Below are 26,397 nucleotides of genomic sequence, written 5' to 3'. Positions count from 1 at the left end.
ATGGAGATCCTTCGTCCAAGAGGAATTATGTAACAAAGCGTGGGCAGTTTACCGAAAGATTTCATGAAGTGAGCCAGAGAATAAGACGATTATGTTTCTCGGCTGTAGGATAGAAGTCTTAAGGTGCCGCCGGTCTTTTAACTGGACCCTTTGGAGGGAGGAGGCCAAGCGGCAGGTGGGTGGACGCGCGACCCATTCATAAAACCCAGGGCTCTCGGCTTGCTTCTCTCATTGGCCCCGGGGGGAAGGGGCGTGACCCGCGGGTGGAGCGCGCTCCGGGCCCCAGGGAGTGGGAAGATCCACGCTTGGGTGGAGCGAGGGGGCGTTCCTTAGTTTTCCCGGCAGGACTGCCTTTTCCCCTCGCCGTGTTCCTCCTCTCTCCCCTGGGGTGGGATGGTACGTCCCACCCTCCTCGCATTCCCGCTCCCTCCTCCCCTCCGGAGCTGTGGTGCTGCCGCCATCTTGGCACGTCAGGTTGAGGGAAAGAGCCAAACCCTGGCTTCAGGGGGCCCGGACAGGAGGGACCCTCCGGCGGTAGACAGCGAGCCCTACCCCCAGCCCTCCTCCCGTTTTTGCTCCGGCGCGGGGCTCTGAGGCGTCCCAAGGCCGGCCGGTTCCTGTCAGGCCCGGGGAGGAGGGGCGGGCGGGGCGGCCTCTGCCTCCCCGGGACGGGCGCTACCACCCGGGCGGGGAGGAGAGCGCCTGGTGACGGTGGGGCGGCGGCGGCGCCCGGGGGCGGGGTGCGGAGCGAGCCGGCCGACTCCCTGGAGCGGAGCGGGGCGGGGCGGGGCGGGGCGGGCCGTGGGGGCGGGCCGTGGGGCGGACGGAACCACCGGGGCGGGGTGGGGAGGTAACGGGACGGGCGCTACCATGGCGCGGTGAGGGAGCGGGGGTGGGGATCGGTCCCGGGGAGGCCTGGGGCCGCTGGCTTGTGCGCCGTCTCGGCCGCCCCCCCTTTTGCCGCCGCCGCCGCCGCCGCCCCGGGCATGTCGTCCAACTGCACCAGCACCACGGCGGTGGCGGTGGCGCCGCTCAGCGCCAGCAAGACCAAGACCAAAAAGAAGCATTTCGTGTGCCAGAAAGTGAAGCTATTCCGGGCCAGCGAGCCGATCCTCAGCGTCCTGATGTGGGGGGTGAACCACACGGTAACCAGCTCCCCCGCGCGCGCCCCTCCGAGCGCGGCGCCGCGCGCTCCCACGCCCCCCGCAGGCCCGGCCCTCGCCCCGCGGGCCCTGCCGGTGACGCCTGCAGCCCCTCGCCAAGCCACTTGCACGCCCACCCCACCCTTGCACGCCGTCCCGGCCGGGTGTGCACTCCCCGAGCGCCACGCGAGGCCTGGTGTCTCCGACGGTGGTATGCCGTCGCCCCCTCCCTTCCCTCCAGCCCCTCTAGCTTCCTGCGTCTGGCTTGCTCGCTTCGGGCAGTCCCTGGAGCGCTGGGAGAAGGCCTGGGTGCGGCGGAATCGCTTTCATCCCTTCACCCTGTTTGTTGCATGTGTTTCCCCCCTTGTTCCTTTAACCGGCTGCCAGCTCACTGTCCAGTTGACGGAGCAAGTGGCATTGGCCTGCCTGAATATTCCTCTATTTCTGGTTATTTGGTCGGTGTGGCTGCTTAAAGTTTCCCACCCTCCAGATCTCCCTACCCCTGACTGTGGAAATCCTTCCTGGGTTTCCTTTTTTTCTTCTTGAACAAGATGTATCAACTGGAGAAGCACAGGCTTTCTTGAACCACAGACACTTTACCAGGGTCTTCCTTGGTTAGGGAGAAGAGAGAATGTAACCATTTGAGAGAAGGTGAGGCCTGATTATAAGGAGGGCTATTCATAGTAGAAATAATGTGTCTTCTTGCATTCGCCTATGGTGTTCATGTGAAAGACACTGACTTCTCTTTTTATTGAGCTTTCTGTTGTATGGTCATGAAGGGTGTGATAGTGGATGGTGGTTAGGGTGAGAGGGCGGTCCCCTGGACCTTTGGGGTGCTTTGAGATTGTCCTAGGAAGTTGGAGCCCAGCATTAGTGCTTGAGCTGGAAGACTTTGTGCCCTGATTGTTTAGGGTCTTTCTTTTCTTTTCCATCCACTTGCTCCTTGCCTTCTGACCACTTGCACTGTGAGTCCCTACACCAGGAATGAGCAGAGGAAGTTAAAGGACCCGAAACACCAACTTCACCAGCTGGAAGTTTGGAATGAGGAAGATGAAGCTGATGGCTTGGGTTTCCTGTGAATTTCAGTTTAGGCACCTGACTTTTCAGAGCACTTGCAATTATCCTCAAGATCAAATGATGACAAAGGGGCCTGGGGCCAGCAAGACTTTGTGCTTTGCTTTGGTAGAGGAGCCTTCAGCTGGAGATCGATGAACCTTAGTCTGAGCCAGGGTTTTAGATCTTTACATCTAGTACAGAAAAGTACATGCATGTGATGAGGTCTTTGTTGGTGTTTTGGTCTTGGACAGGTTACGGTTTTCAGTAACCTCACTCAGGCGAGGGTCCTCCTGGCCAGGGGTAGGGACTAGCATTGCCTGGAAGCTGCTCTGGGCGAGTAGTCCAGCAGACTGTTTCTCCTGCTTCCTGCTGCTTCAGGGGTCATCTGACAACATTGCAAGGGAAACTGGGTCATCAAAATGTGAACCTTGTGTCCCTGCCTGGAAGTCAATCCTTAATTTTTTTCTACAGCCTGCTTCTCACTAGAAAGCATCCTGTCTATATAGAGAACTGGTGGAGGTCTGAGAGTCAGGAATATTGCAGCTAACTACCTTGGGTCCTTATTTTATACACGAAGAAATGGAGGCCTCAGGTGGGGGATTAGCTCACCCATGGCCACGGCAAAAGATGCAGCTCATTGTCCGACACCATGGGCTGTGTTGGCCACTGGTGCTGCTTGAATGGCAGGTCTCACTTTCTGTGCTTCCTGTTGTTCATTCCATCTCTCAACCGGGTGCCAGGATAGATGGGGATTATCGTCTTGTTGGAGAACCTGAATGCACCCTCAGGTATGTGTGCTTGTGCACGCCGTTTCTCGGGAGTGTGTGTGACGTTTGGCAATGAGTCTGCCCAGATGTGGGCCTCTGAATGGCAGATGGATAGGCATCTGTGATTCTTACTTTCTTGGACTAGGGGGTCACCCTCCTTCATTGCTAACTTGAAGAAAGTTCGTTTGAGGGATAGTTGGGAAGGCATTGACTTTAAGTAAGGCCCACGGTTCTGGGTGTAATGAGTGAGCACCTCAGGGGAAAGGCACTGGGCACCACTCCCTGGACAGGCCAAGCAGCGCAGGGCCGTTAGTTCCAAGCTTTATTGCATTCATCTTGGCCTGCCATAAGGTCTGATACTTTAGGGTCCCCATCGGGGAGACGGAGGTGTCTCTGCAGAAGAAGAGTGGTATAAAATCTTGCAGTTCTCTAGGGGGTCAGGACTGCATTGTTCTTGGCAGATTGCTAGCCCTTCTGGGAGGTTACCTTCCTTCAGAAGCCCACTGTTGCCACTCTTTGCAATCTGAGGTTTCAGATACCACGTTTCTTTGATTCTTTAGTCTCTCACCCACTTAGGCGTTTAGAGCATGATGGTCTGTGACTGATGGTGCATGAGATGCTATGTCTTTATCGAGAGCAAAAGTCAGTTACTCTGTCCTGAAGTGGTTGATTGACTTCTAGATGGAAAAAGACAGGTTTTTGAGCTTGGTGTTGTTACAGGAGCTCCTCTCCTGGACAAGAGATGCGGCCCATGGACTTTGTGGAGGGAGACTGAAGGAAAAGGAGAAGAGTCAGAAGACTTTGGATCTGTCAGGGAAGAACTAGTAAAGAGAGAAAACCAGGGGTTTTGTGGATGAAAAACAGTGTAGAGGCTCTTGAGTTAGGGAAGAGATTGTCTTGGAGAGGGGCGTGGAAACCAGAGATCTCCAGACCTGGGTCGATAACCTGTTGGCCATTTCAGGAATCAGGTATGTGTGAAGATTCACCCAGGTTATCAGAAAGAATGGGAGCAATCGATGATAGCGATATTTAACCATACAGGAAACTGATAGACTGTTCTACACCATTTTACATTTCCCCCAGCAGGGTTGTGGGGTTTCCAATTTCCCCTCATCCTTGGCAACACTTGTTATCGTCTGTCTTTTTTATTATAGCCCCCCTGGTGGATTTGAAGTGTTACCTCCTTGTAATTATGATTTGTGTTTCCTTGATAACTAATGGTGTCGAGTGTCTTTTCATGTGCTAATTAGCCTTTTTTATGTTTTCATTGGAGAAACATCTAAGACCCTTTGCTCATTCTTTTAAAAACACTCTTGTCCATTTTTTAATTGGGTTGCCTTTTTATTACTGAGTTGTAAGAGTTCTTTATATATTTTCGATACAAGTCACTTATCAGATATATGATTTGCAAATATTTTCTCACATTCTTTGGATTATCTTTTCTACTTTCTTGATGGTATCTTTTGAAGCTCAGGTTTTTAATTTTGATAAAGTCCAATTTATGTATTTTTGTTTGTTTGTTTGCGTGTACTTTTGGTGTCATATCTAAGAAGCCTTCCCCTTATCCAAGGTCAATGAAAATTTACCCCTATATTTTCTTCTAAGAAAAAGTCTGATAGTTTTAGCTCTTACATTTAGGTCTGTAATCCATTTTGCATTAATTTTTGTGTACGGTGGAAGGGACAGATTCATTCTTAAGTCTGCTCAGTTCTCCCCCACACTTCACCCCTGTTCTGCCCATGTATTTTCTTTGCCTAATGCAGACCCAGAACCTCTTTTACCTGCCTTTTTGTCTTGCTCTGCCACTTTTAAAACCTTCAGTAAATATTCCCATTCTAGTGAGGCCTTTAGATAACTTTGCCCTTTGCCAGGGCTTTCCACCTCACCGAGAAGAAAAGGAGAAGAAAACCCACGGTGTGCAGAAGGACGAATAAACGTAGGGGTGAATTTGTTGGCACGTGTGGCTCTGTTCGTGCTTTTTTCCTCTCTGGTTTGAGGTCTTGCTTGGACTTCCTTGGTCTTGGGAGTGTGTTTTTCAACACAACATGTTTTCTGATGGAGGCAGGTGACACATGATTGTCAGTGGTAGCCAGCCCATTGCTGAGCCAACCACAGAATTGCAGGACAGGTCAGGAAAGCAGCACGTCCCGCCCACGCCTTCTGTGTAACAATTCCTATGAAGGTCACACAGGGAAGTAGAGGCTTCTGGAGTCAGAAGTTCACCAGACTAGAACTAGCGACTGAATTTTCATCTCCAGTAGGATCAGCCGAGGGTGAATTCTCTGCTCCTAAATTTCTCACTCAGCTTGTTTAGCCTCCTTATTATTCATGCTGATGGCTCATGGAGTTAATCATGTGGATAATCCAAAAACCACTTACGTGATGTGAGATACAACAGATTTACCATCCTAACACGTTGTATTTAGCGTGACACTTGAATGAATATGCATTCCGCAAGTGCACTTCTGCTGAAGGGCAGAGGGGTTGCTTGGCCCAGAAATGTGCTGGATAATAAAGGAAAGGCACATCTTCCTGAAACGTTGCTTTAAGTCATGACCTTTCAGGTTTCGAAACTTTTAGTTACTCCCCTTTACCTGCCAAATAAAGTTTCTTCTTCTCTCCCTGGTATTTAAGACTTTTTAAGGTCTAGTCATAGCCTTCTCCATAGCTGACTTAATCTTCGTTCCCATTCTCCAGACCATGAGTCTCTGGCAAAGTCACAACAGCTTTGCTGTCTCTATTCTCTTTGTCCTGGTGTTGCCATCCTTCAGTCCCCTTTTTCTCGCCATGCATCCCTCTGGCCAGCATTTATTGTGCAATTACTGTGTGCCAGTCATTGTGCTAGGGGCATAAACATGGGTAAGGTGGTCTCTTCCTTCTAGGGGCTCACAGCCTAGTGGAAAAATCAAGCATGTAAGCAAACAGTTACCCAAGTGAGTGTGATATTTAGGTTATAAAGACGCACAGAGGAATGAATAATTAATTCAGCCTGGGAAAGACAGAGTGGGTCTCACAGAGGAAGTGTGATTTAGCCAGATCTTTTTTTTTTTTTTAACGTTTTATTTATTTTTGAGACAGGGAGAGACAGAGCATGAACAGGGGAGGGTCAGAGAGAGGGAGACACAGAATCTGAAACAGGCTCCAGGCTCTGAGTTGTCAGCACAGTGCCCGACGCGGCGCTCAAACTCTCAGACCGAGAGATCATGACCTGAACCGAAGTCGGCCGCTTAACTGACTGAGCCACCCAGGCGCCCCGCATTTAGCCAGATCTTGTATGATTCTCTTAGCTTTATCCTTTCCTCAATTCCTGCTGCCAGAGTCTGTCACCTGAACTATTGTAATGGCCCCATAAATGGTCTTACTGCTGCTTATTTTTGCCTTTTCCAGTCCTTACTTGATTTTGATTCCAGGATACCTTTCTGTTCCATTTGAACATGTGAATTCCCAGACTTAAACCCAAGAGGACTTCCCATTTCCTGCCTAGTTAAGTCCAGATTTATATAGTGGACAAGTCTAAGTTCAAATCCAGGCTCTGCCCTTTATTATAGCTTTGGAGCTTCATTTTCCTTTTCTATAAAATAAGCAAAAACACTTGCCTTGCAGATTATTAGAATAGAGGCAAGGGATGGAAAATGCTTCCTTAGTCAAGGTAGCTATCCATAAGAAGGATCACACAGCACAGTATAGGGGCACGAGACCGACCTGGGAGCAAATCCTGACTCTGCACATCCTGTCTATGTGACCTTGAGCAAGGTACTCTGAACTTCTTTTGCAAAATCAGATTAATAGCAGTTCATGTGACCAACCAGGTATTAGAAATAATAGCACAGAGGGGCGCCTGGGTGGCTTGGTCGGTTAGGCATCCGACTTTGGCTCAGGTCATGATCTCACGGTCCGTGAGTTTGAGCCCCACGTCGGGCTCTGGGCTGACAGCTCAGAGCCTGGAGCCTGTTTCAGATTCTGTGTCTCCCTTTCTCTCTGCCCCTCCCCTGTTCATGCTCTGTCTCTCTCTGTCTCAAAAATAAATAAACGTTAAAAAAAATAAAAAAATAATAATAGCACAGAGCAGAAAATATGTGATACATGTGATATCTATGTATTTGTATATACAATATATGATAATATAAAGCACCAGCCACTTTTAGGTATTTGGTAAAAAGAAGCGGCTGTTCTTTATTAATACTGATAATATGAACATGTTAGACCAGTCACCTATCTTCCTATGTTGTCTCCCTCCACTCCTTAGTGCTGCTGACCTACCCTCTCACCCTCCAGACTTCTCCTCACCCCCCAGCTCTGTACTTAGGCTGGGCAATAGACGTTTACAACTCTGAGGCTTGGTTCTGACTGTTCCCACCACCTGGGATTCCCTTCCTCTTATTTATTTATTTATTTATTTTTTTGAGAACTACCATCCTAGGCCTTTCTCACACATTCTCCACAGCTTCCTCTAGCCAGCAACTCTGACACCCACTCCCAGGCAGCACCAGTTTCTTAATCTGTTTTGCCACCTCCCTTTATTCATAACTCCATAGCACTCATCACATTGTATTCTTTGTTGTCTGTCTTCTCAGCTAGACAGAGATCATGTCTTTTTATTTTTGTATCCCCAGCTCTGGCACAGCCCTGGCACAGCCCTGGCACATATAGTAAGGCCCTCGGTACACTGAGTAGAAATTAGCTGAAGAGGAGTTTGGCAGAGTCTGAGCCAGGTCAGGAAAGGCCTTAAATGTCAGGCTAAGGAGGTTTGCCCTGCGGTTGATGAAGAGCCATGGAAGATCTTAAGTAGGGGTGTAACATGATCTTGTACATTCTTCCAGTGTCAAGTGCCCTTGGCAATACCAGGAGAGGCATTAGGTGCCCTGTTTCAAGCCTGATGTGTGAGAGCCAGGAGTCTTTGTGACCACATTAACCTCACCCTCTGAGCCTCTCCTGTTCTTGATGTCTCTGTGCTGTGTTCACACTTACTTGTATACTACTTGACTTTGAATTTCTCTTATGTCACGGGTTTGTCTCATCTCCCTGATTAGAGGAGAAGCCTCCTACTTCTTTTGGGTACATAGTGTGCATGTTTCCCCCGCTGTGCGCCCCCTCCTCCCTAACATGAAGTGAAGCATGTAGTAGGTATTTTAGTAAGTGCTTGTTCAATTGAAATTGAATAGAACTCTCCGGGGATGTAAAATTTAGCACAACTGAAAAAAAAAAAATAGTACAGCTAATCCCCAGAGTGAATCATCTACATGGGGCCCAGTGGAAATGAGAGGTGAGTCTACATAGTACAGATGTATGGACTGTTCGCCAAAAAGTATCTCAGAAATTTCCTCCCGTTGGGTTGTGTAGTCAAGAATAGAGATGAAGGGAGAGCTGAAAACCAACCAACTGGACAACCACTCGAACTAGGCTGAACTAAAAGTTAACAGAGAATTAATGAATGTTCCTGAATAGCTGCTGTTAGAATAATTCCCCCGGCTTGCCGCAGCTGACCCTCGCAGGCAAGGGCTTCAGTCTTTTCTAGTCCTCGCAGCATCAAGCCCTGCCCTGGCACCAAATCTGGATTTGAGACGATCCCAGAATCTATGGATAGCAAATACTAGAACATTTTGGTATAAAACCATACTCTTGGAGCCAGTGGTATGTCCTTTCTAGTGTGGAGGTGTGAACTAGAAAATCCGGAAGCTGCACATGCTCTATGAACTTCTTAACTTCTTTAGCTGTCAGAGCCGGGCAGTATATGCTGGGGCGGGGTCGAGGGGAGCGGGGGGAGGAGGTGGGCCAGCTACCATGAATTGTTTGTGTTGGCAAGAAAACGAGGAAGTAGAATGGTTTCCTCCGAAGGCACAAACTTAACAATCGGGCTCCCTTGTGAGCAGCCCCTGGAATGGGAAGTGTGTGTGTGTGTGTGTGTGTGTGTGTGTGTGTGTGTGTGTGTGTGTGGCTGGTAAGCCAATGGCAGGCATCACAGACCTGAATGCTGGGAATGTTCAGGTCCAGTCTGATGAGTTTCGGCAAATGTATATAGCCATGTAATTATCAACCCAAACAACATATAGAACACTTCTGTCACCCCAGAATCACACCTGTCATGTCCCTTTACAGTCAACCACCTCCAGCCCAAACCCAGGCAGCCTCTTTTTGGATTTCTCTCACTGTAGATTTCTGCTCTAGAATGTCATGTAAATGGACCCATACAGGATATACTCTCGTGTGTATGCCTGTCCGGTTTTGCCAGCAGTTTATTGAGTCTCTGCCCCACTGCCAACTTCTGCCAGTACCCTGCTTACCCCCCGCCCCTCCGCCACATATATATGCCTGTGCCTTCCTTCATTTCCCCAGAAGCAAATTAGGTTTTTCACTAACTCTAGGAAAATATGGTTCCCCAGCCTGGTTACTGCATTAACTTGAACTTCTATCCTCTGACATTTCTAAATAAAAAAGGTTTGCAGCATGAAAGGGGCAGCAAATTAAATGCTGTTTCCCCCATTCATGCTCCTAATGACTCTAGGTTATTCCCTCACTGCCACATGGGCCTCATTGAGATAATAGGATTTGCAAGGAAAGTCTCTGGGAGACATAAGGCTGTGCGTCCCCTCCCCCCCCAGCCATTAAGGCAGACCTAAGGTTTCCTCTGTAAATCCTGAATGCATTAGTGGCCACTGGGTAGAGGGTCAAGTGTCAAATACTCTGCTGTGAAGGGAGAGGACATCTGTGGCTAATTAGACCACTAATTGGCTAAGCTGGGGACAGGGAAGGGCAGGATGAGCTCTCTCAGCTCTGCACCAATGGGAAGTCTGCTCTCCGGCAGCCTCCTGCTCCCTGAAGGGAGAAGAAAGCCCATGGGAAGGTTTGTAAGGCACCCCACCCCATCTCCCCCAGTTTAGCAGAAGGCAGGACCTGGCTCTTTTAAATTTTAATTATTTAAAATTTATTTTTATTTTTATTTTTTATTTTTGAGAGAGAGAGCATGAACATCCATGAAGATGGAGTGGGGGGGGGAGCGGGGGACAGAGGATCCAAAGCGGGCTCTGCGCTGACAGCCCAGAGCCCAGTGTGGGGCTCGAACTTCACGAACTGTGAGATCGTGACCTGAGCTGAAGTCAGACACTCACCCAGGCGCCCCTATTTTTAATTAAAAAAAAAAGTTTATTTATTATGAGAGAGCACAAGTGGGGGAGGGGCAGAGAGGGAGAGAGAATCCCAAGAAGGCTCCCTGCTGTCAGCTCAGAGCCTGACACGGAGCTCAATCTGAAGAACCTTGAGCTGAAATCAAGAGTTGGCTGCTTACCCAGGCACCCCAAGAACTGGCCCTTTTTTAATCAGGAGAGTGAGAGTGAGCCAGTGGCCAGATGTCTACCTCATCTTTTCACTTAGTCCTTTATTTTAGGGGCACCTGGGTGGCTGAGTCGGTTAAGCATCTGATTCTTGATTTTGGCTCAGGGCATGATCTCACAGTTCATGAGTTCAAGTCCTGCATCTGGCTGTGTGCAGGCAGCAGGGAGACTACTTGGGACTCTCTCTCCCTGTCTCTCTCTTCCTCTCTCTCTCTCTCTCTCTCTCTCTCTCAAATAAGTAAACTTAGGGGCGCCTGGGTGGCTCAGTCGGTTAAGCGGCCAACTTTGGCTCAGGTCATGATCTCGCGGTGAGTTTGAGCCCCACGTCAGGCTCTGTACTGACAGCTCGGAGCCTGGAGTCTGCTTCGGATTCTGTGTCTCCCTCTCTTTCTAGCCCTCCCCCGTTTGCGCTCTGTCTCTTTCAAAAATGAATAAATGTTAAAAAAAATTTTTTTTAAATAAATAAGTGAACTTATAAAAATAAATTTAATCCTTCACTTCGGAGATGAGTTATCCACCCGCACAAACTCATCCAGCTGCTTTCGTACCACAACCTGGTTTCTTGAGTGACCTCAATTTGTATGAAGATGTTAAAGGCCACCATACCCACATAGGTTGTGTGATGTTTCTTCATTGATCTACTTATTACTACATTTGACCAATATTTATACAGTATCTGCCAGATGCAAATCATGGTGCCAAGCACCATGGAGCCTCTGGAGATCAGTTAGATGACCTTTGCTTACAAGGATCAGTAATAGGGTCTTGCCTCGCTTAGAGTCTAGCAAGCTTGTGAGGTTGATAAGCACTAACCACAATATGAGGGAGGCTGTGTGATGGCCAAAGGACAGATGCAGACACTGCTTCAGGAATTCCAAAATCAGAAAGAATATTTATGGTCTAGAGAATCACGGGAAGCTTCCTGGAGGGAGGTGCCTTTTGAGCTGGACCTTATCAGATGGGGAGAATTTCAGTAAGTAGAGATGAAGTTGGGAACTTAACTTGAAGACAAGAGCAGAAATATAAAGACCAGGAGGGACTCCATAGACACGTTTTTGGTGAGATGGCGGCATTCACGTTTGTTTGTAGCATATCGAGTCTCTTGCTTTGCAGATCAATGAGCTGAGCAATGTCCCCGTCCCTGTCATGCTAATGCCAGATGACTTCAAAGCATACAGCAAGATCAAGGTGGACAATCATCTCTTCAATAAGTAAGTTACCTACTGAGTGGGCTCAGGTTTTGTGGGCAGTCCTTTCCCTCAAGGCAGAGAGCTTCCGAAAACTGGCGCACGATAGTGCCAAGCCAGCTCCTGGCAGGGTGTGACAGGGACACCTGGATCTCAGAGCTGACAGACTGGCAGGGAAAATCCATTCATTACGGGCCTCTCCCCTTTGCGGTGTTTCGTCATCGCCTTTGTCTACCTGCCTCCGGTGTCCCTCGGGGCATGTGGCCAGGCCCAGGGTGATTCATCTGGGGCCAGGTTAGGTAGCAGTGAGCTGCTCACGAGCTGTGGTGTCTAGTGTGAGGCTGACAGCAGTGGCCCTATCTTGATCTCCGTCTGAGGCAAGAAGCTGCCAGACATGTTCCTGGCCCGGAATGCAGCCAAGCTCTTCCCTCTCCGACGGGTGTGTGAAAGACAGGCCGAGCATGGGGCCCAGGGGCGCCATCCAAAGCAATTCTTCCCACTTTCGTTCACTGTGGCTTCTGGGATCGACACTGGGGTCGGAAGCTTGTCTCAGGTTGTTGGAGCAGCCATCTCACCTGGTCCAGTGTGGGGCCGGCTCTGAGCCCTCTGGAAGCCTCACGTTTTCATCCTACTCTGGGTCACCCCGGGAACCATTCGCCGTTCACACTCCCCTCCGTTCTGCATTTGCATCCTGGCTCCACTTTCCATTGCCCCACCGTCCCCGCACCTCACCAGCTGGGCTCTGTCACCCCACCATTGCCAGACTGCTAGCCTGGAGGGAAGCTTGATTTGAAAATATCCCTTAGTGGCCTCTCTGCCACAGTAAGTAATAACGACATCTTATTCTAGAAGACATCTGTCTTCGGCTAAGCGGCCACCTGTGTGGACGGAAAACTCCTGTGTTTCTCACGCCACTACCACACGTCACTTCACTGGGTTTTCCACACGTCAAGCAATTCCGTAGGACACTAGGCGGGTGCCCTGCCGATTCAGTTCAGCTCTGACACTGTCCACCTGCAGTTAGCATCAGGCCCCACAGGTGAAGAGCTTAGTCCCACAGAACTGCCCCCACCTTCAGACGCCAATCGCAAATCTAGGTCGTCACCTGTGCTTCTGACCAGCCTGCTGTGGGGCCCATGTTCCCCCGACCCTCCCCCTTGGGTTCGGTTAATTTGCTGGAGGGGCTCACAGAACTCAGGAAAACAGTTTATTTACTTGATTACTAGTTTATCATCAAGGGTACAGCTCAGGAACAACCAGTTAGAAGAGACACATGGGGGAAGGTATGTGGGAAGGGGTGCGGAGCTCCCATGCCCTCTCCAGGTACGCCACCCTCCCCACACCTGCGTGCATGCAACACCTGCGAACTCCGGAGCCCTGTTTTCATTAAGAAGGCATGATTGGTGAAATCGACTGGTGATTGGTTCAGCCTCTAGCCCCTCTCCCCTCCCCGCCATCCAGGGAGTGGGACTGAAAGTTCCAGCCCTCTCATCCTGGTTGGTTCCCCTGGCAACCAGCACCTATCTTTTGAGGCTTTCCAAAAATCACCTTATTCACATAAGCTCAGATGTGGTTGAAAGGGGATTGTTATGAATTAAAAAAAAGACCTCTTTATTGCTCTTATGACTTAGGAAATTCCAAGGTTTTTAGCTGCTCTGTGTCCGAAACAGGAATGAAGACCAAATGTATATATTTCTTATTATATCACAGTATCACACCCGGTAAGGAAGAAGAGGCAGCCCTTGGCTCTGAGGCAGGAAAGGAGGTTGTTCTCTCCCAGGGGCCAGGGCTCTGGAAGTGGGCATCGAACCACTGCCCATTTCAGGGTCTGTGGCCTCTGGTGAAGTTCCGGGACCTTGACATCTTGGCCTAAAGGAGAGCATCAATTTCTTCTTTTCTTTCTTTGTTCCTTTTGGCCTTTCAACGACCGTTTATGTGCTAGTTATTAGCCTGCAGTGCTCCTTACTAGAAGATGGGTACATGAGGCAGACCAGGCCCCTGCCCTCATGAGAAGCCACTGCTTTTTTATTTCCTCGAAGTATATCATCCTGGAGTAGTCAGAGGGATGTATTTCTCAAAGGGACTCCCCAAGGAAGGTGGCCATTGTAAAGACGGAGGATTTGGAGGAGGCATCCCTTCAAGGCGATTCTCTACCCTCCCGGGAGTCTGAGTTTTTGACCAAGGAGTGGGAAGGGTTGAGGTTGGTGCCAGCAGCCCACAGACAAGGCTTCCTGAAAAGACAGGATTCCAGTCATTTGAGATCTCTTTAATCCGAAGCACCCTTGTCCTCCGTCCCGGGGGAAGCCCAAGGCAGGGCCTCAGGACGTGTTGATAGCAGCGTCCCCGAGGAGAGGGTCCCTTGGTGGAGAAAGTCCGCTCCCTTTAGCAGTCAGACTGCTGTCCGCCTCACAACTGCTGTTCCCAGGCAGCCAGTGACAGGTAGCAAGTACAGCTCTCGTGCAGGAAGCGCCTGCACTCCGTCTCACTTCTTGGCAGGTAAGGTTTTTTCCCTTTAATGTCGATTTCGTCTAAAGATAACACGCGGGAAAAGTACACAGATTGTAAGTATACAGCTCGACTAATTTTTACAAAGTCAACACAAGGCATGTAAAGTTTTAAAACTCTTACATGCGCAGAATCACCAGGAGTATTGGTTAAAAATGCAGTTTCCAGACTCCTCTCCAGAATTTCTGGGGCCTAGAAACCTCCATTCTAAGCGCCACAAATTGTTCCGATTCTGATGACCTGTGGACCAAGCCCGCAGAAGTTCTGATGTAAGGATTAGATGGGCAAGGAGAGGCTCACAAAGACGTTTCTCTGCTTTGCCCTAGGGAGAACCTTCCCAGCCGTTTTAAGTTTAAGGAGTACTGCCCCATGGTGTTCCGGAATCTCCGGGAGAGGTTTGGGATTGATGATCAGGATTACCAGGTACTGGGTGTCTTTGCAAAGTCGGAGGGGTCAGGGAGTGAAGTGGGGCCAGGAAGCCACAGGACGAGGAGAGGCAAGACTGGTCCACCGTTCTTACGCTACATCTTCCTGTCCTGTCCTGCTCCCGCCCGCCCGGCAGTCTTTCCCCCGGTGCTGGCAGGCTTCTGGAGGGGTGAGGGCCCTGGAAGTGGTTCTGAAACTGCCTCGAAGGCTCAGGCTGTCTCCCTGGGAGGGAGAGGCGCGGGAGGGAGAGGGCTGCGGAAGCTGCTTCATCTCAGTCTGACATTCCCAGTCTAGGCCGAAGAACCCTTCTCCTTCGTAGTTTGACTTAAAAGAGAATTGTTGCCAGCGGGAGATGAGGCCTCTTAAAGCAGATAAGACAGAGTAGAAAAGGAAGACTTCAAGGGTAGTGTAACCTTGCCAGGTATGAGTGCCACCTCCTAAACTTGTCCCCTGTCCTCTGTTGGGAGGGGGGATTGGCGAGACTGGTGACTGCCCCCTCCAGGGGCTGATAATGCCATAGGGGCCTTTGGCCTGCTGGAAGGAATCAGTCCCAGTATCAGGGACGTTACAGTCTGACTCCTAGTGTGTGGTTTCTGTTACTGCTCCGCCTAGCACCTTCCTTGGACCTTCTCCCCCTGGCAGATAGCCTGCTGGTGATGGCGGGAGAATTTTCCACTTCACTTTGGTAGCAGTAAGAAATACAACTGACTTTCAGTTGTCTGTTGGGGTGGGGGGGGAGAAAAAAAAAAAGAGTGTACAGCCTACTGAAATCGAAAATGGACGCCCGAATCTTTTTAGAGACCATAACACCTCCCGGCCTGGTCCCAGTAAGCCCTTCATAGCATAGTTCCTGAGGAGCAGAACGCGCCTCGGTGAGTCCCCCTGCCCTCCCCCTCCGCTCTGGAGGGCCTCCTGCAAAGACGCCATCCCCAAGAGGAGGGCACGGGGATGTGGGAGGAGGAGATGCCAGGCCCGGAACGGTCAAGAATGGCTGTGTCTAGGAGGTACTGGGAGGTCCCTCCAGCCCCGTCTGTTCGGACTGAGCCCTGAGCTGAATCACGACCTGATTGGAGCTGGAGGTTTTCTGAAAACTCTTGCCACTACTGCAACCCCACGTTGCTCGGACGTCTTCCTTCCGCTGTGGCCCCTTCCCTTCCCCTCGGTATTCTAACCACATCCTCTCGGTGTCTGCATTTTTCCTCTAATAACCTTGCGGGCAAATGATTGTGCTCACAACTGACATAGAGGCAGGGCGGGCGTAGTTCAGAGAGGGGACTCGAAGGATTTGGAGTCAGAAAGCGCTGCCTGCAGACAAGGCAGCAGTGGAACCTTCCTTCACACCTGGGCTAGAGGCCTGCATGTCTGACTGGGAGAAGGACCAGGCTGGGAGGGTGAGGCCCTCAGCTGTGTAGCCTACTCAACATTTCTGGGTCGGAGACACCCTGCTTTGGGGATGCCCTTTTAATTCAGGGAGCATCTCACCATGTCACATTTCAGTCTCCCCATGACAGTGGTGCTCCCTCCTTCCCCCGGGGTCCCGTGAGGAGGCATTCAGTGAGGGGAAAGCGTCGAATCCTAGGTAAGAGCTGAGGAAAGGGCTTGGAGAGGAGGCGTTTCTGTGAGCAGATCCCCACATGTGTGCTTGGGAATGGGGACATCTGGGACCTCCCTCTCTGCCTCGCCTTGCAAAGGTCTGCTTGGTGAACACATCCCTTCGGTTGACTCACGTGTCCCCCGCCACCCCCTCTAGAGGCTTCTACTGCTCTCTGATCCTGATGGGAGTAGGGCCTCAAGGAGGAGCCGTGGCACTAAGCTTTGTCTTTGTCGCCCCAGGAAACTGGGAAAATCATCTCCGTCTGCCTCATGTTCCAGGTCAGGGAATTCAGGAGTGGACAAGTTAAATGGCTCACCCAAGGTCATGTTACCTGTGAGCGTCAGGATTCAAGCTCAGCCCCAACGTCTGAGGCAGAGATTTAGTTTACAGGGCAGTTCTAGGGGGTCAGAATGAGAGGAAGTGTCTCATAGTCAGCCCTCTTCCCATCCAGTCAGGGATTAGGAGCTGGTGGAAAGGAACAGCTCTTGTCACTCTGCAGGAGGACTTTCGGGAGAGAGGTGAACTTCCGGTGAGGCAAGGGGTGGGTAAGGCCCTGCCTGTCTCGGCGGCGTGGCTGGCTTCAGAGCAGTCTGGCCCAAGTAAAGGTCAGAGTCTTTGTTCCCCTCCCAAGACCAGCCCGCTTTTGTCTTGGTCCGTCAGAATTCGGTGACGCGCAGCGCCCCTATCAACAGTGACAGCCAGGGCCGATGTGGCACACGTTTCCTCACCACCTACGACCGGCGCTTTGTCATCAAGACCGTGTCAAGTGAGGATGTGGCTGAGATGCACAACATCTTAAAGAAATACCACCAGGTATGGTGAGTCCCGAGCCTGGGCGGTAGAGGAAGGATGGCAAGAGGGAGAAGAGAGCCCCTGGGGAGGGACTGGTCCTCTCACAGCGGCCCACACCTCCTGAGAACCAAGCACTTGGCCCTTCCCGGTGCCATGTGTCTGTGAGCTGAAATGCCTACTGGAAAAAAGGGAAAAAGGAGACATGAAGGCGTGCTACCGATTCAGTCCCATCGAACAGCTGGTTCTTGTCAGAGTCGGGAAGTTTCACACTTGGGCACCTGCCGCGTGTCTTCTAAAAGAGGCCCTGTGGGCTCGGCAGGCTCGCTGCTTTTCCCCTTCTGACTCCCCGCTCATCAGGAACCGGTCCCGGAGAAAAGCAGGGGGCGGTGCGGCGGCCTGCTTGCGTCTTCAGGGAAAGCTGGCTTGTCTCTGGGGCTCCTGAGAAGTGGTGAAAGGGACTCCTGGTCTTTGGGGGGACAACGAAAACCCTGCCCGTGGCACGGCTAAGGCCTCCCGGTGCAGGGCCGTTCATTTTTCCCGGACAGCCGGACGGCAGCCCCGCCTCTGCACGCCCCGTGCCCTCTGGCTTGCCCGTTCAGGCCGGCAGAGGAGAGGCCAGACCCGTCTGAGGTGCTGACACACCTCTGAAATGGCAGACACGTTCGGTGGCGTCCCAGTAGTGTGAAACCACAAGGGCTCTGCAACTGCCTCAGCCTCTCCCTCTGCCATGCCCGCTGGGGGCGGGGGTGGCCGTGGCCCGCTGTATGTCCAGGAAACCCCTGTGACTTCACAGGACCCCTTTGAAACCGACTGGTCTGGGAGCCAGACTCCCCGGGAGCGTCTGAGCCTGGGGCGAGCCCCGTCCGTCCTGGCACCTTCACACGTTCCTCAGCATCCGCCTTCCTCCCTTCGCTCTAGTTCATCGTGGAGTGTCACGGCAACACCCTTTTGCCGCAGTTCCTGGGCATGTACCGCTTGACCGTGGATGGCGTGGAGACCTACATGGTGGTCACCAGGAACGTGTTCAGCCATCGGCTCACTGTGCACCGCAAGTATGACCTCAAGGTAAAGGGCTCTGTGGCCGCCCTCCCACGTGTCGGGAGAGCCGGGGCACGTGTTTTGGCGTGGACGGGAGCCTCGGGAGTTGATGTGCCTAATTCTTACGGGTCAAAGGCTGTTTGAGGTCCAGATGACAGTGACAAGGGGTTATTTATCGTACCATATTTATGGCACGGTCGATGTGCTTCAACTCCTGTCAGTGGGGCGTGCACGCCGAGGGCAGCACTTTAGGGACAGGCTGTGCTGATACACGCACTCAGGCGTGTGTCTGGGCCCCGCGGACTGACAGCACAAGCACGGTTCTGGACACGGAGAGGAACACGCTTGTGACTGTGAGCCACCGTGCTCCACTGTTCTCGAAGCTGGCTTCCTGACGTGTCCCCTCACACCTCTCTCTCCCTGCTACAGCCACGAGGGTTTCTTTCCATTCCAGTGCCCGTGCTCTCCTCCTCCAGCAGCTCGCGCGGGCTGCCTGGCCTGCGTTCCCTCCCTGCCCTTTTCTCCACCTCCACCAACTCCCACCTCATTGCTTCCTGCTTTCCCTTCTGGGCTCAGCTCACATATCACTTCTTGCAGGAAGCCGGCCTTGGCCTCCACCGCTGCCCCTCCCCAGTCTGGACCCGCCCTGTGCTAGTGCTCTTGGTGTCCTCCTCCCTCGTACCACCTAGTACTGTTGTAACTAACGGATTAATTAATCGCATAACTGCTTCTTACTGCCTGTCTCCCCTGTTAGAAGGAGAGTCCCCTAAGGGCGGGGCCTGGGTCTTGGTTCGGGGCTGTTGGCCGAGCACGTGCCTAGTGTCCGATCAGAGCTCGGTCAGTGGTCCGTGACACGGGAAGTGAACAAGTTGCTGCCTCCTGGCCTCTAGGACTCTAACCAGCCTCCTTCAGTTCACCTGCTGCCTCTCCCCAAAGACTGGTGCATGTTTTCTCGCTCAAAGGACTTTGCCTCAGCTGGACCTCTCCTGACGGCTCTTATCCTTTCAGGGCTCCACTGTTGCCAGAGAAGCGAGCGACAAGGAGAAGGTATGCCGGGACCTGTACTGAGCGAGTGTGGAATGGGCTGCTTGGAATCAGAAACACCTTCTGTCGGTCACCCTGTCCCTTCCTCCACCACAGCCCCCAGCCCAGTTCCCAGACGTGTGGCCTGTCGGTGCTGTGTCACCAAGCTCCCGCCCGTCCTCATCCTCGGCCTCTCTCCAGCCTTTAATCTCTACCGTTGCTGGGTTGGTCATCGTCCTACAGGGCTGGCGATCTCTGTCTCATAGTCCAGCCTGAATTGGGGAGTGGCTGCCTGAGCCCCGAGGTAGTTCCGGCTCAGCAGGAAGATGTGCTTTGGTCAGTCCTTAGTGTCTGACGTATGTCAGATATTTGCCATCCCTGCCTGCCCGAGGCCTGGGACTGTAGCCTCGTGCACTGAACCTATTGATTGCGCAGGCGACCATCTGTGCTCTAAGGACCCTTCCCTTTTCTGTACCATCACCTCTGGGGGTGAATGGTACCCAGCCTAATACACTGCTGTTGCTCTCCCAGGCCAAGGACTTGCCGACATTCAAAGACAATGACTTCCTCAATGAGGGGCAGAAGCTGCATGTGGGAGAGGAGAGTAAAAAGAACTTCCTGGAAAAACTGAAACGGGACGTGGAGGTACTTACTAACCCTCGTTTTCACCTTGGTTGAGGAGGCCCCCTCTTGTCCTCAGAGCAGGAGCTTGTTCAGCCTTAAGAAAAATTGAATTCACTACTTTCCAGGAGTGTGGACAAAAGGAAGGCTTGGTGATTTGAACAGTGTGGGTGCGAATGCGTATTCCATTGCGGGGGAGGCATTTGTGCCGGTAGAAGCTTTGTAACTCAAGTTGGAATGCTTTCCTTCACCTCTTCGCTAATCTATTCCAGCACCTTTTTCAAACGCCCCGAAACTTTCTTTCTGGAGGTGTCCCTGTAGTGGAGAGGGTGGCAACGAGAAGCCAGTTGCTGACATCCACCAAGCAGGACCTTCTTTGGCTCCCATTCTCCACTTACCCAGCAGCCTTCTGGTGGAATGGGGCTTCCTGTGGAGAAGTTCTTCCAGGGCGGGCAGGTGCTAAATAGTGAATGCGTTACTGGACCGCTTGATAACTCAGTGTTTCCTATTTTAACAAATTGGGAGCCTGCTCATTAAAACCAAACCCTAAAAACTTTTAAAATGTTTTTTTTTTTTATTATTGTGGCAAAATACACATAAGATAAAATTTGCTGTCTTAACCATTTGTGAGTATATCGTTGAGTGACATTAAGTACATTCACGCTGTTGTGCAGCCGTCATCACCATCCGTCGCCAGAACTTTTCATCTTCCCAAACCGAAACTCTGTACTCATTAAACACTAATTCCCCGTTTCTCCTTCTGCCTAGCTCCTGGCAGCCGTCACGCTGCTTTCTGTCTCTGTGAATCAGACTTTTTTTTAATGTTTATTTATGTATTTTTTGGGGGGGGGGCAGGAAATGTGATTGGGGGAGGGACAGAGGGAGAGGGAGAATCTCAAGCAGGCTCCATGCTGTCAGCGCAGAGCCCAACATGGGGTGTGATCCCATGAACCACAAGGTCATGACTTGAGCCAAAGTCAAAGGTCATATGCTCAACTGACTGAGCCACCCCAGCACCCCGTGAATCGGGCTATTTTAAGTGCTTTATATATAAATGGATTCATACAGTTTTTGTCTTCTGCGTCAGGCTTATTTCACTTACCATCATGTCTTCAAGGTTCATGCATGTTATATATAACACATGTCAAAGTGGCCTTCCTTTTTAGGGCCGAATAATATTCCACTGTATGTTTGTACCACATTTTGTTTACCTGTTCATCCATCAGAGGGCAATTGGTTAAGGTTCTCCAGAGAAATAGACTAGGGTGCCGACAGATAGATACACAGACAGACAGACAGACAGATGTTTATTGTAAGGAATCAGCCCACAGCTGTAGCTGGCACGTTAGAGACCCAGGAGAGTGGGTGGTTGAGAGTGTCGCCTGGCTGTGGCTTTCTTTCTTTCTTTCTTTTTTTTTTTTTGTTAATTTTTTTAATTTGAGACAGAGAAAGAGAGAGAGAGAATGAGCGGGGCAGGGGCAGAGAGAGACGGAGACAGAATCTGAAGCAGGCTCCAGGCTCTGAGCTGACAGCTCAGAGCCGGATGCGGGGCTCAAACTCATCAGCTGTGAGATAGTGACCTGAGCCAAAGTCCGACACTTAACCAATAGAGCCACCCAGGCAGGCGCCCCGACTCTGGCTTTCTTATGGGGTGTTTGTTCCCTTTTCTTTTCCTCCTCATTTTCATCCTGACTGTTAAAGAAGCTGAATTACATAGTTTTTCAAGCTTTGCCTGTGCCCCTCAATTAGAAGTACATTTTACCTCACAGCCCAACACGCACAACTGAAACACTGCCTGCCTACGTCGTGTTACATATGTTTTCTATCCTGTTCCATGGTATTTAATAATAAAAACTGCCTAGTCCCAGCCAACTAAATTAGATTTCCGGCTCGCAGTGGGTTGAGACCTGTGGCTTGAAAGCCACTGCCCCGTCACACCCACCTCTCCAGCCTCCGTGCAGTGTGGGACTCCTTTCTTCGCTGGGACTCACCACAGCGTCTCTCGGGCGGTTTCCTCTTCCCTCAGTGTTCTACGTCCTCCCGCAGCTTCTGCCTGCCTGTCTGCTGCTCCTCCTCCTCCGTCAGGCCGCCTGGGCTCCTCTCCCCAGAGAGGCCCCTCTCCCCGCTGCCCTGGCTCCCGCAGCTACTTCCCTCGAGGGACGGCCGTCTTCCCTGCTGGGCACTGAGCTCACTGAAGGCAGAGACTGATGTTTTTTTCTCGCCCGGGGCTCAGAATCGGAGGATGGACTTGAAGGGAGTGCCTTTTCTCCTCTTTCCAGATGCCACTGGGGTGTCCCTGTAACCTCTCCCTCCCATCTCTCCCTCCTCACCCTCCCTAGTTCCTGGCCCAGCTGAAGATCATGGACTACAGCCTGCTGGTGGGCATCCACGACGTGGACCGGGCGGAGCAGGAGGAGATGGAGGTGGAGGAGCGGGCAGAGGACGAGGAGTGCGAGAATGACGGGCTGGGTGGCAACCTGCTGTGCTCCTACGGCACGCCTCCGGACAGCCCCGGCAACCTCCTCAGCTTCCCCCGCTTCTTTGGTCCTGGGGAGTTCGACCCCTCTGTTGACGTCTATGCCATGAAAAGCCATGAAAGTAAGTGGGAGCCGCGTCTGTCTGGCCACGGGGCCAGCTGCTTACTGCCCTCCTCCCTGCCGCCTCTTCTTCCTTTCCTGCTTCCCTCCCCTGCAGGTGCCCCCAAGAAAGAGGTCTATTTCATGGCCATCATCGACATCCTCACGCCATATGATGCTAAGAAGAAAGCTGCGCACGCTGCCAAAACAGTGAAGCACGGGGTGAGTCCTCCCTGCCACGTCGAGGCCCGGGGCGGGCAGCCTTGGGCCTCCTGCTCTGAGCCGCTCCCCACCCCGCCCCCACAGGGAGCAGGCCCCCTCCCAGCCTCCCGGTCCTCCCTGCCGCCCACCCCTGTGCTCTCCCCACCAGCTGATCTGCCCAGCCTAGTGGCCCCTACTTCTCAGCTTATTGGTTCCGTTCCCAGAGCTGCTGGGCAAGTTGTGCGTCCTGTTGCCTGCAGGGAATAGCTCTGTGTACACGCCCACGCTGCTCCCCAGAGGCCCTTTTCCCCATGGACTTGAAGTTACTGTCTCCAAACACGGACCCCGCCCAGAGATCCAGTCTCTCCACCACCTCCCCACCGCCTTGCCGCTACTCAGTGGGTTCAGGCGGGGGCTTGTGAGTCAAAGGAGCAAGGCCGCGGTGGTTCTGAGACGGGAACTGCTCCTCGAGGGCCTGCCCAGGCAGGGGTGCAGCATTCAGTTCAAACGCTGGGCCAGAGACTTCCAGATACCCAGGCTCCTCCCGGCTGTAGGCTCTCAGGGCCAGGGAGCTCGACCTGAGTCAGCCTCTGTGTGTTACAGGCGGGGGCCGAGATCTCGACTGTGAACCCTGAGCAGTACTCCAAACGCTTCAACGAGTTCATGTCCAACATCCTGACGTAGTTACCTTCTACCTTCAGCCAGAGCCGGAGAGCCGGACGTGGGGTCGGGCCAGAAAAGGGAGAGGGTGTATTTGGGCTAGATGGGAGGGTGGGGAGCGTGGGGAGCAGTGTAGGGGGAGGGGAGGGCTTCAGTGATGAGACTGCAGCCTGTGACATTGAAAGACTCTAGCTGGGGAGGAGGGGATGTGCTGTGTGAGCACGTACCCACAGGGTGTAGCCTTGATCTTTCCCCCATTTGACCCAGGTTGAAAAGGGGTTTCCTTTTTGTTCCCTTGTAACCTTTTTAACAATACGTTGGGGCTAGAGATGAGTTTGTGGGTTTATGTGGGTTTTGTTTCTGAAATCTCATTGCTCCAGGTTTGCTATTTATAATGATGTGTGTCATCACCCCATCACCCTCCCCATCCCTGCCCTGCTCTCGGTTCCCTTCAGTGAAAGAGGCACCCCCATGGACCCGGCCAAGGGGCCTCTCAGGGCCAAGTGCTCTGATGGCAGAGGAGAGGTCAGACACTTCAGTCCTGCTGCATTTGATCTTGTCTGGATTAACTTTTTCATTTTATGGAGCATTGTGCACAAACTTCCTCCACCTTTTCACCTTGGATCCAAGTGAAATGTTACCTGATTCCTCCATCTAAATGCTGTCCTCCAAATCAACAGCAGGCATCTTGGATCAGAATCAGAGATCTCACAGGGGCGTGAGTTCATCCTCATGGGATGGTGAGGGGTGGGGGTAGCGGCTGGGCTCTTGGACAGCTGGTTCTCACAGAACCCTGCGATCATCACCCACGCCTCTGAGCTCCTTTGGCTGCTGGAGTTCAGATGTCCTCTGTCTAAAGCCTGCCTCCCGTTGGTCAAGAGGAACTAGAAAGCATCTTTAGGTACAGCAGGAGCCTTCATGCTTCGATGGTTATTTCCCCTTGGGAAACCCCCCAGAACCTGATGAGTAGCCAGTGAGGCCTTGTGCCCTCCATCCATTGACTTCCTCCTGACCTTCTCCCACGCACCCTCCCTTGTAGTTGAGCTTTTAGCTGGGGGAGACCTCCACGTGCCTGGGATGCTCCTTGCAGAGAGGCCTCCTCAAGCCCCAGGGCCACCATGTAGATAATCTGATGCCCTGTGCCTGTGGTCTGTCCCCCTGGACAGTTTTGGCCATCAGGGAGTGCTGCCCCCCACCGTGGAGTGTGGCACCCAAGCCTGAGCTGGCCGCGGAGTCACTTGAAGATGTGACCCAGGAAATCCAATGTGGAAGCCTGAAACGGGATTCGACCTGGCCCAGCTTTGGGGCTGTTTTCCTTGATGCCCCCGTCTTAACTTTGAGCAGATCTGCCACCCCAGGGGTGCTTCGGGAGTGGCTTCCTGCAGCTTCGTGCAGGGTCCCCACTCACCTGCTGAGCTACCCAGGCCTCAGAACTGAGCCGGGTGTCATTCTGTGATGCCATCAGAGCAGTCTGGTCTGGCTCAGAGAGAACAGCCCTGTGTTGGGGGAGGTACATTCCTGCACCTTCTCACCCCCTCACCCGGAACTGGGGATTTGGGATGATCTATGGTAAAACTTTTGTAGATAACCCCACAGGTGCGATGAAAGTTTATGGAAACATTTCAAATGGATGGACTGGTTTCCTGTGGCTCCCTCCAAACCTGGCCAAGTTCAGCTTCTGGAGCAGGAACCACCGCCTCCGTGCCCTACCTGCAGCGTTTAGGTGAGGGGGGAATGGAGGCAGCATTCTTGGACTCCAGTGAGGCTGCTGGAACTGTTCTGGAAGAGGCAAATAGGTCAGACAACCGCCCCCCGGCCCAGGAAGGGGCCATAGGCAGCTCTGAATGATCAGCAGCAGCAAGACCATGAAGTGACTTGGGGAAGAACTTGGAACCAAGTGGCTCACGGAGAAAACAGATCTGACTTAGGACGGGATTACGTAGGAACGATGTTTGGACTTGATTTCCCCACCTCCTAATCAAGAATGGAAATTTGGATCTGTCCCTCGGGAGGCCCGCATCTTCCGAGCTTAGTGGGCTGTCCTCCAGCAGAGGCCACAGCCTTGGGCTCCCACCGGCTTCCTGCGTTTGGTCTGCTGATTATGTTGCCATCATGTGTGTGAAAAGTGTAACACAATCCATCGGTTAAAAAATGAGCTACCAGGTATCTAACTTCTTTAACATTGAGTTTTGTGTTTTTTGTGGGGTTTTTGGTTGTTTTTTTTTTTTTTTTTTTTGTATATTGTTTACATTTTGAGAGTAGCATTCTGTTTCAAATGCTTTTTTTTTTTTTTTTTGACAGTATTGTTGTTTGGGTCAAAACATTTGAGCTGTGGTCGGGTGGACTTTAGATTTTTTTAAAAGGTCATTCTCTGTGCTATCTTCAAAACCTTGGGTTTGGCCCTCTAATTCCTTTGGCATTCAAATGTTTAAAAGCTATTTATCTTGGTTTATGCCAGTTTTCTTTCTCTTCTTTCTGTAATGATGCCGATGTGTTTGGTTTGTGGTCTGAATGTGGAGAAAGTGAACTGATGGCCAAGCCTTTGTCTGCCCCCACTCCTTTCTCAGAGCCCCACCTTCCCGCTCTCCCTACAGAAGGCATCCAACAGCAAAGGACTACCCTCAGCCTTCCTCTCTGGAGCCCTGAAGAAAAGCTCAGCTGTCCCACGGCACACTAGAATAATTTGGGGGTCTCCTAAGAACCAGGTGTAAGGATAGGACGTGACGGACTGCGTGAAGCCCGGGATGGGGGTCAGGGCAGGATTCCTCTCCATTCCCCCCACCTTGACCACCTAGCCAGTCGCAGCTTCACCTGTCCTGAGAGTCTGGGGCTGAGAAACCCAGGCTGGTCCTCTGAAAACTCCGCGTAGACCACTAGATGAAGGCCTCTGGCCCTTGTTCCTATTAGTGAACCACTGAGTCTTTGTCCCCCCCACCCCCACCCCCCAGTGCAAGCTCCTTCCCTGTGCCCTGCGGTTTGGGGGTACAGGGCGGGCTGGGAAGCCAGCAGTTCCGGGAGCAGACTGCAGCAGCGCTCCATCTCTCCTTATCTAGCTCAGGGGTTACTGGTCTGTGGCAGGTGCCACGAGTCGCCCCTGTGGCTGTTCTCAGTGGCACCTTCTAAGTTCTCACCACAGGCAGCTCTCCCTCCCCTCTCCCAACTCCTACTGTTTCTCTCGCCTGTGCTTTAGGCCTCAAACAGGTCCCCTGGTAGCGCTCAGGGCTTGGGACTAGACTCCTGCCCTAGTTGACTTTCCCTCTTCAGTCTGCCAGGGTCTGCCCTGGGGAGGTGGACCAAAGACACAGGACTTCTCTCAGTAGCCAATCCTCACCCCCCAATTGTCTTTTTCCCAATTCAAGTTGGGAGGGAAAAAAACTTCAGCACTCCCTAGCATCTGAGCTACTCGAGTGTTAGGGGCCAGAAGGGACAGTGTGTTTAAATGGCCCTTACAGCTCTGGCCTTATATGGCTCCCCCGAGTCT

General features: G+C 52.0%; 1 protein-coding gene across 2 annotated transcripts; it reads left to right on the top strand.

The window, feature by feature from the left end:
* Nucleotides 1-79: 79 nt before the first annotated feature.
* Nucleotides 80-25,165, top strand: PIP4K2B (phosphatidylinositol-5-phosphate 4-kinase type 2 beta). 2 transcript variants are annotated; one of them, XM_015539139.2, is made up of 10 exons: nt 80-175; nt 11,407-11,504; nt 14,312-14,408; nt 16,666-16,818; nt 17,716-17,862; nt 18,844-18,882; nt 19,390-19,503; nt 21,819-22,077; nt 22,174-22,277; nt 22,860-25,165. In XM_015539139.2, the coding sequence occupies exons 1-10, from the start codon at nt 92-94 to the stop codon at nt 22,938-22,940; spliced, it is 1,176 nt and encodes a 391-aa protein (XP_015394625.1). In that variant the 5' UTR covers nt 80-91; the 3' UTR covers nt 22,941-25,165. The 2 variants fall into 2 exon arrangements, with proteins under 2 accessions (XP_015394625.1, XP_042821618.1); XM_042965684.1 differs by lacking the exon at nt 80-175 and adding an exon at nt 843-1,145.
* Nucleotides 25,166-26,397: the final 1,232 nt, after the last annotated feature.

This window comes from Panthera tigris, chromosome E1 (genome assembly GCF_018350195.1).
Source record: "Panthera tigris isolate Pti1 chromosome E1, P.tigris_Pti1_mat1.1, whole genome shotgun sequence".
NCBI classification, from domain to species: Eukaryota; Metazoa; Chordata; class Mammalia; order Carnivora; family Felidae; genus Panthera; species Panthera tigris.
This window is presented reverse-complemented; position numbering and strand designations above follow the sequence as displayed.

Coding starts and splice junctions, on each gene's coding strand:
- PIP4K2B (XM_042965684.1), top strand. CDS start 987: ATGTCGTCCAACTGCACCAGCACCACGGCGGTGGCGGTGGCGCCGCTC. Junction 14,409..16,665: donor TTGATGATCAGGATTACCAG/GTACTGGGTGTC, acceptor TTGGTCCGTCAG/AATTCGGTGACGCGCAGCGC. Junction 22,278..22,859: donor CCAAAACAGTGAAGCACGGG/GTGAGTCCTCCC, acceptor TGTGTGTTACAG/GCGGGGGCCGAGATCTCGAC.